Raw genomic sequence first — 9,505 nt, forward strand, 5'->3', positions numbered from 1 at the left:
GGAAACAAATTAAGGAACAAAATAGTCTCATTCAGCTTGTTTGACTGTTCTAATCGTGAGTTTACCTGTATAACACTGTTCAATGCTTCCATCCAGCAGTGTTTCTATGTCATCTGAAAAACATTTGTGTAGACAATTAACACACAAAGTCACAGAAAGAACTGTGCGTGCATGTGATCTGATTAATTTCTCTGAATCTGTAAATGTGTCCCTACCTTGACTGTCGACTTCTTGAATGGCTGAGAGTTCTGTCCATCCAAAAAAAAAAAAAAAAAGTTATCAAAGAACTGAAAAAAAATAAATAAATCAAATGATTTTTATCCAATCTGTGTGTATGCATTTAGGAACTGACCTGACCAAGACCTGGACCCATTGGACTGGAGGGTCATCCCTACTAGACAGTAAGAGGTCATTAGAATTTAAATTTACTGAATGAAAAAATGAATCATGTCAAAAAGAAGGATGAAGACCTTTTTTTTAAATAAAGTGTCACTGTGTAATTGACCAAAGCCAGTTACCTTTGGGAATGACCATCTCTGTGCGCTTCTCACCATCTAGTTGAAGTGGAAACATACAGCAGATCAACAGATGTGAAAAACACTGAAACTACATATTTCATTGAAATTACCACAAAGACAACATATCAAATGTTGGAACTGAGAAATTTCATTGTTTTTGAAAATGATATCCTCACTTAGAACATGATGTCAGCAACACATTTCCAAAAAGTTGGGACAGTGGCAACAAAAGACCGGAAAAGTTGTGAAATGCTGAAAGAAAACAGCTGGTGGAACATCTCACAGTTTAACTGGCAGCAGGTGAGGACATGATTGGGTATAATAAGAGGCTCCCAGAGAGGCTTTCTGAAGGAAAGATGGGGAGGGGTTCACCACTCTGTGACAGACTGTGCAGGCAAATAGTGCAACACCTTAAGAATAATATTTCTCAATGTAAAATTGCAAAGAATTTGGGGATTTTATTGTCCACAGTACATAATATCATTAAAAGATTCAGAAAACCTGAAGAAATCTCTGTACACAGGGGACAAGGCCGAAAACCAATGCAAGATGGCCGTGATCTTCAGCCCCTCAGAGGGCACTGCATTGAAAACAGACACGACCCTGTAGTGGACAAAAACCGTTGTCTGTGAACACAGTAGTCAGTGCAAATGGCATGGCTAACCAGCACATTGAAGGCACCATTAATGCTGAATGATATATATAAAGAGGTTTTGGAGCAACATATGCTGCCAAGTAGACAATGTCTTTTTCAGGGATGGCCTTGCTTATTTCAGCAAGTCAATGCCAAACCACATTCTGCAAGTATTACAACAGCATGGCTCCATAGTAAAAGAGTCAGTGTGCTAAACTGGCCTGCCTGCAGTCCCAATCTGTCACCTACTGAACATGTTGGCACATTATGAAACATAACATATGACAAAGGAGACCCCGAACAGTTGGTCCCCTCAGCTCCCAAACGCTTACAGAGTGTTGTTAAAAGAAGATGTGATACAGCAGAGTGCTCAACATGACCTTGACCCAACCTTTTTGACACGTGTTGCTGGCATCAAATTCTAAATGAGGATATCATTTTCAAAAACAATCAGATTTCTCAGTTTCAACATTTGATATGTTATCTATGTGGTAATTTCAATGAAATATGTAGTTTCAGTGTTTCTATTAACATCTTACTCAGCATGCCAGCTTTTTTGGAAACAGGGTTGTACTTAGTAGTGGTAGTTGGGTTTTGTTGGTAGTTATGGCACTGCCATTAAAACCTGTGTATTCAACTCTTTTCTTGACCACAGGCTTTGAGAGAGAGAAGTGTGTATCATTTTAACACCCAAACACAAGAGAACACACTCAAAACTCAACATTTTTAAATTTACCGTTCAACTGCTGGCCAGTGAAGTCATAACCAGCACGGTGCACCTTGGGCTTTTCTAAAGGCAATAAGAGACATTTTCAAGTCAACTTCAAAGGCTCAAACTAACCCAAAGAGCATATTGTGTGTGTGTGTGTGTGTGTGTGTGTGTGTGTGTGTGTGTGTGTGTGTGTGTGTGTGTGTGTGTGTGTCTGTGTCTGTGTCTGTGTCTGTGTGTGTGAGACCTGATATTTATCACATTGTGGGGACAAAAATCTGTTTACGTGTGTGTGTGCGCGCGCGTCTTACTGCACAAGCGTCTCCCCCAGATTTGTCCAAGCACAGTTGTGACCACAGTCAGCAGCACCAAACACAACAGAACCAGCCAGAGCACCCTGAACACACATTGCCACTCATCTGGAGGATAGAGACAGATTTGGGTATGAGAACAGAGAGGAGGGGGAAAATCCTCACATTTGAGATGGTGGAGCCAGCAAGTGTTTAACATTAATGCTTCATAAGTGGCTTTAATAATGAACAGATTGCAACATTTAAGTAGTTCTTATCTAAAAACAAGAGATACAGATACATGGATGTAAGAAATAAATCCATTCAGAGAAAGAAATGCCAGAGACAGAAAGGAGGGGAAAATTGGAGAAATAATGACAGGAAGTGAAGATACAGCAACTAATACAAGCAGAAAAGCAACGGAAAGGAAGGTTATGGAAAGGTTTGGTGGAAATTGGGCAGACAAATTAAAGTTCAATGGATTTCCAGCTTTCAACACACTGGAAAATATGACTTAGTCGTAGCTTTAAGCTTGGGGGAGTGTTGGAGAGTCGAATAGGGAGAAAAAAGCCAAAATCAATGCGGCCTTGGAGATACAGTAGATTAAGATGAACTGTAACTCTCAGATCATACAGTACAGAGTGAGGAAGGGAAACAAATCCCAAAGCCAAAGCTGGAGTCAAGAGAAGAAGAAGTGAGGGAAATTTGCTTTATTGGAAGAAATGACTCCACTGTGAACTGAGAGAGAAGAGGGGTTTGAATGAGATTGAACCAATTTAACCTCAAATGAGAACTGATTGGACAGTTTCTTAGTCTTTTATTGTCTCCTCTCCCCTCCAATCTTAAAGTAAAGCCACACTGACCACACTTGGAACAAAAGAAGCATTGCTCTCTCATCCTCACACCAACCTTTGAGGATCGGTTTCCATGGCGGCTTTTCCTTTGCCGTTGCAGTCAAAACCGTTTGATTGGCGAGCCAAAGGAGACAGCGGTTTTGATTGGCGGACTCCGAGGTGGACAGGGCAGGGAGACAGCAGTAAAATGCCTTCCTCTGTCCTTCATCATCCTTCTTATTTCCCCCCTCTTCTTCCTCCTCTTCCACAGGTGGGTGGAGGTGTAAGAAGCTGTGGTTACTGAGACTGTACAAGGTGAGGTTCAGGGTCTCTGCATCTCTGAGCTGCAGCTCCACTGACACCTCGAAATATACCTTTAAAGCTGCAAACAGGCAGATAGATGATAAAGATAGATAGAACAACATGACAAGAGTTTAATTCTCTTAGCACTACGGTTGTTTTCCTAAGTCCTTGTGAATTTCTCCTTCACGTCTTTCCTTGACCTCATGACGTTTTTTTTGTTTCTGTTTTTTGCCTAAAGTTAGTCGACTGGACCCTGGATTATTTGCGCCTTGCAATTGTCATGATCATGTCAGGGTTTTCAGCAGTCCATAGCATTTAGCATGCTTGCATTAGCAAATGTTAGCATGCTAACATGTTAACCTAAGATAGTGAACATAGTAGATCCTAATCATTATACCTGCTAAACATGTTAGCATGTTGATGTTAGTGTTTAGCTCTAAGCACTACTCTTGCATGGCAGTAGATGACTAAAAACCCCAAAATGATCATGACTATTGCAATTGTAAATTGTATTTGGGCACAGTAACACTAGTGATAAATGTTAATGTCAGCATGTAATGCTAACAAACTGATGTTTAGCAGGTGTAATGTTCACCATCTTAATTTGCTAATTAGCTCTTTTGATAGGGTTCGGTAGCATTTTAATCCAGTATAGAATTAACTTGTTTTTCTATTAACGTGTATAACTTAAATAACTAAAGGCTAAAATAACTACAACTCAAAGACGTGCATTAATCACCTTTTGTTAGCTGAGAAAGCTAACTACAGTCCTGAGCAGCCAAATTAACCTGTAGCTATAACTTGAACACTGAAATAAGCATGATAATATATGTAAATGAAATTACACATCATCATTATACATCATTAAACATCAATAACATCATTAAATTAACATCTACAGCTACCTATAATTCAGCTTCTTCATCCAAATAATGAAGGTCTTGATTCAAACTATTGACTTGCCCAGATTAAAATGTTAGCATGATATGAGTTTATCTGGGAGGTTCCCATTAACCGGATGTGAGGAGAAAACCAGAAATATCAACCTCAGGAAAAGTCAGGGGGTCACCAAAGTCATCATGATTCAACCTGTCTGAATGACCTTACATGGCGATCCATCTAATAGTTGTTGAGATATTTCGGTCTGCTGGACTGACCGACATCCTCACAGCCGCATCACAAGCATGGCTAAAAGCAACAGCAGCTTATCTTTAAAAACTGCAATACCTGAAGATGAGATGTTCCTGTGTAATTCTGTCATGTCCATATCCGTTTCACAGATGAACCAGCTCTTCTCTGGGTCTTCGCTGTCACTCTTGGAGTCTGATCCAGGATCTGTCATCTTGCTCTGGTTCTTCTGTGTGCAGACGTGCTCCCACTTTTCACGTTCTGCAGTCTGTGAAGGGTCACACATGCCCTTCCTTCTAATTTCAGCCTCCCCGATCTTCCCATTTCCTCCCGTCTTCACCTGGTTCCCTCGCTCACAGGGTCGGTAGGGCAGACAGAGGAAGTTTACTTTTGATGCTAACAGAAGACAGAGAAGGAACAACAGAAAATTCAAAGTGATTTCTCAGCGGGAGCAGGCTAAGAGTGGAAAAACAGCAAAATGTTCCAAAGTCAGAAATCAGAGCAAGATCTCAAAATGGAAGCTGTTGCCTCCAGTTTATATCTGACAGACGAAGACAGACAGGAAAGACACAGACAAAGAGTAAAGCCACTGACAGCAAACACGTGCACGAGTACAAAGCCTAAAGCAAGCTGCTCCCAAAAATCGAAGCTTTTCAAGGCAACGCAATACAAAAGCATTTTCAAAGCAGCTGTCAGTCAGTGTTGTATAGAGCTATATTTGGGGGTGACTTTTAACTGAGAAAGACAGAAAGAGAGAGAGGTGAATCAGAGTGAGTCTAGGTGAAAAGGAAGAAACAGGACAAAGTGACTCAACAACATGAAGTTTACTTCTTTGAAAGGGCGACCTTTGATATAAAGTTTGAACAAAACTGAGCCAAAGCACAATAGTGCCTCCTTTTTAATGCTTCAAAAGGTTTTGAACTTATAGTGAAGCATTGGGGAAAACACACACACACACACACACACACACACACACACACACACACACACACACACACACACACACACACACACACACACACACACACTGAGTGAATAAACCAAACCAAAGCTGGATGACCCACCTCTGTACAATGTGAAGAACTCCGGTAGGCAGACAATGAAGGCGAGGATCACAAGGATGAGAAGTTTAGTGAGTGCTGCTCGTGTCATGGTTGCGCCATAAGATCACACACACCAACTGACACACACTTCTTCAGGCTGACACAGGCATGACTTGTGGCTTGTGGTAGCTGCTTCCTTTTCTTGAAACAAACCCACTGATTCACACCTCGTCACTGGCCATCGGACCAGTCTTCGGTAAAGGCTACAATGCCCTTTTCCAATTTCTCATAATTCTTGAAGAGGCAGACGACAACTAAACACGAGACACGCGCCACCCAAAGCGACTTCACTTCCTATTACACTTCCTGTCATGTCCTCAGAACGAGTGACAAATGGAGAGTTGCAGAAAGTTTGCATCCGCAGAAGGTAAGTAGAAATGTGCGTCTTTCTGGGTGTGGATTTGCATGGGAGGTGGTGTTATGATGCCAGCTGTCCTCTCTAAAGAGAAAATCTGAATTGAAATTCCATGTGAACAACAACACAGAGGCAGATGATCAATCACGTGTTGTGTATATGTGTATCTGCAAAGACAGATCAGCTTATGGGTTGAATCTGTTTGTGTAAAACAGAGACAGAAACAAAGAGATGTTTCTTTTTACCTGTGTGTTAAAAAGAGAGAAACCTGCAAACAACCTATTATGCAAATGTATCCACTGTTTCAGTTGCTGGTGTTAAGCAGAGGATAGAAAGTTTCTCTTAGTCATGACATATCATCTCATAATTCTGACAAACATTTGCATAATAGATTGTTTACAGATGACGTCACGTCACTTTTGTTGTAGCGTGAACTGCAGATGGAGGGCCAGAAGTGATTTTCTGCGCACTCAAAATGCAGATGTTTTGTGCCATTTATGGTTGTTCAGGTCAATCAAACCGAGACACCACAAGGAGCTTTTATCGAGTACCAAAACTTGTTGTTCATTAGGGTGAAAAATGCAAGAAATTGACCAAAAAAGCCAAAAAATGACCTATTAACCACCAGGCCAGATAGCTGGTTATACCTGCTTCCTCAGTAGCTGGCTTTCTGATAATTCTGACATAATAATTCAGATAGTAAGTCATAATTATGAGTTCCTTTCTCATAACTCTGACAAGGACTTTGTTTCACATGGCAGAAATGGTCTTCCATTGGCCTTGGGCCAGCTGTCAGTCATTTAATTAATGGTGCACTCAGTAGAGAGCTGATAGGGTTTTCTATTGCAGCTGCAGAGGACATTACCTTTCTAGTTGTCTTTTCATTGTTTTCGTTTCATTTTATTCTACTTGATCTCTGTTGGGTGTTTAGTGCAGCTCAGATTTTACGGTTGGGTTCCTGAGAGCCACTTATCTTGGCATGCCTGGGACAGGAACACACACACACAGGATCAGACAAACACACATACTCAAACACACAACCACAGTGATGAGCATGGCTGGCAGGTGGAGCCTTATCTCCACTCCACAGCGGCTTGCCTCTCTCAGGGCTCAGTCGGCGGCTTAGAACCAAATGGAAGCAGCCAAAACTAAGAAAAAAATCGCTTTCGGCCCTTTTATGTTCAATCAAAGCTGCTTGACACTTGAAGCATTTCCAAATATTTAGTGTGTATGGCTGAAATGTGTTCACCACCACACTACCTGTGATTGCTGACAGAGTTGTGCCATACACAATATCAGCGTGTGTGTGTGTGCGCGCGCGCGCTTCGATGTGCAAGACACGACCTCTCATAATGTGGCTCAGTGGATGCTGTTCTGTATTCCGATCTTGTATACAAAAGCTTCAGTTTTCCCTGCAACGACCAATAACACCCTCATCAATAATGCTTTATTTTGTTAGTTTGTAATTTTGAAATAATTTTTGAGACGTCTCCTGGGATTAAAAAAAAGAGAAGTTGTATTTCGATAATAATTACAATGAAATATATTGGGGGGAAAAAGGGTTCACCTGGTGTTTTTCCAATTAATTAGTTCCAATTAATTGCTAGAGACAGACAGTGTACAGCAGGTCAGCTCAACAATGGGAAATCTATTAAGAAAAAATGGCAAGCAGAAAATTCAGTATACAGTATATTAGCTGCAGCCCTACTTGGCTGACAACCTCAGGTTAAATATATAGTATATAAGTTTTACCCCTCTTCTGTGTATTTAATGCTCAGCATGTTATCTCACAACTCCACACAGATGCTACAAGCCGAGAGTTAGAAAATAACAGAGGGGGGTGAAACACTGATCAAAACACTTTTTACTGGCTGTAGTGACAGAGCGAAATTGGGCGTTCCACATTTTTCAGGGGAGCAGCTGGAAACACCTCCAGGATCCTCAGGTCTCTTTGAAACCTGGTTAGAAAACCACAGGTGAGGACTTGCTCTCCTTTACGCTCGTGTGTGTGTGTGATTAGCAAACTGCTGTGATTTTGCTGTGTTCACTGACAGCCAGTTAGAGATGAAAATAAAACCTCCCTTTAGTTCCCCATAGCGTGAGCCAAACTTTTAACCTGACAGTTTGCCAAAAATCTATCATAACTGTTGTCGATCGGGTGGAAACTCCAGCAGACGGACATGGAAGAAGTAAATCTGAGATTTGACTGAAGACGTCTGGAGAGAGTTGGGCCCTCGGCAGATCTGACAGGTGTTCAGATGCTCAGGATTCAGGATGTTATACCCTCCATTTTTACTGATTTTCCAGCAGGAGTGCCAAAGTGCACGGATGTGAGTAGGTTTCCCAGAGTCTGCGTCAGCTGGTCGATTCAGAGCAAGACATCTTGACAAGTGGCCAGATTGCTAGTAAATTCAGCAAGCATTTTCTTTCCACATCCCCTTGTGGTGCTGAATCCTAATGTTGTGCTAGCCCAATGACCTTTCCTCTAGTGCTACTACACTCACAATGTGCACAAGAGAAATAAAAATTCATAGCAGATTGCCATTCATTTAAGGCCCTCAAGATAAATCTTTTGATTTTAATGACCCTATGGTTCTTACTCAGGCACTGTTCTCAGGACAAACTTCATATTTTTAGCTCTTTTGACATTATTTTGTTCAATCTTTCCAATACTTTTATGGGCCTCCAGACATTACTGGCAGAACTTCAGACGTTTAGTCTCACTTATAGCAAATACCCAATTTTGGCATACCTTCAGAACAGTTCCACCATTTGACTCAATCAAAGAGGTGATTTGTTCAGTAGTAACCTGTTCTGCTGCGCACTCAGCTAACAGTATACATCTATCACTTTTAATGCTGCAGTCACAAACTAATGATGAATATAGTCAGGGACGGACTGACCATCTGGCATAGCCGGCATTTTCCCGGTGGGCCGGCGTGCTTATTTGGGCCGATAGTCGGCCACTTTTTCTTTTAAATTTATTGGTCTGACCGGCCCATAATACCAGACAGTCGATCAGCGGCCCGATTGACATTGGGCTGGCCCAATCACATCGTTAAACACCAACCCCTTTCGTTTTGGTCTAGCCGGCATAATGCATTCGGCAAAAAATAAAAATAAAAAAAAGACAGCGCAAGAGTTTGTTCATAACCACCGACCGGCCCTCGACACACGCTGGTCTGCGGCCCATAGGTTATTAAATTCACTGACACTTGACGGGACTCATCTCGCCCAATCATATCATGAAACACTTCCCCTCATTTGCGTCGGTGACGTAATCTGTTAGGATCTTCGAAAATGGAGAGAAAACGAAAAGGAGGTGCAGAGAAACTGCGACACTGTGTCCTTATTATTATTATTATTATTATTATTATTATTATTATTATTATTATTATTATTATTAGTGTGTGCTTGTTCCGGTCGGATCCGGGTTTGGTCCCGGGTCGGACCCGTGTAACTTACCCGGGACCGACCCGGAAATTTCCCGGGACATTGCCGGGACCTACCCAGGTAAGTTCTAGACCGATCCGGGAAAGTTCCGGGTCGGACCCGGGTAGGTACCGGGTCGGATCCCGGGTCAGTTGCTGAAAAACTGATTCATACCTTTAATTCAAGCTGACTCGGCCCAG

The 9,505-nt window shown here is 41.8% G+C and overlaps 1 protein-coding gene across 1 annotated transcript; it reads right to left on the minus strand.

Annotated features, from left to right (window-relative positions):
* Positions 1-255: 255 nt before the first annotated feature.
* On the minus strand, positions 256-5,586 carry LOC139346921 (uncharacterized). The gene is made up of 7 exons (XM_070986299.1): positions 5,480-5,586; positions 4,515-4,811; positions 3,061-3,366; positions 2,173-2,280; positions 1,889-1,942; positions 519-554; positions 256-391 (listed from the first exon to the last, which is right to left on the minus strand). The coding sequence occupies exons 1-7, from the start codon at positions 5,565-5,567 to the stop codon at positions 318-320; spliced, it is 963 nt and encodes a 320-aa protein (XP_070842400.1). The 5' UTR covers positions 5,568-5,586; the 3' UTR covers positions 256-317.
* Positions 5,587-9,505: the final 3,919 nt, after the last annotated feature.

This window comes from Chaetodon trifascialis, chromosome 2, assembly GCF_039877785.1.
Source record: "Chaetodon trifascialis isolate fChaTrf1 chromosome 2, fChaTrf1.hap1, whole genome shotgun sequence".
NCBI lineage: Eukaryota > Metazoa > Chordata > Actinopteri > Chaetodontiformes > Chaetodontidae > Chaetodon > Chaetodon trifascialis.

Bases quoted from the DNA above. Each gene is read 5' to 3' on its own strand.
- LOC139346921 (XM_070986299.1), bottom strand. From the start codon at position 5,567: ATGACACGAGCAGCACTCACTAAACTTCTCATCCTTGTGATCCTCGCC. The intron at 2,281-3,060 runs GTTGGTGTGAGG...TCTATCCTCCAG, and splicing joins ATGGAAACCGATCCTCAAAG to ATGAGTGGCAATGTGTGTTC. The intron at 1,943-2,172 runs GTAAGACGCGCG...TATTGCCTTTAG, and splicing joins CTGGGGGAGACGCTTGTGCA to AAAAGCCCAAGGTGCACCGT.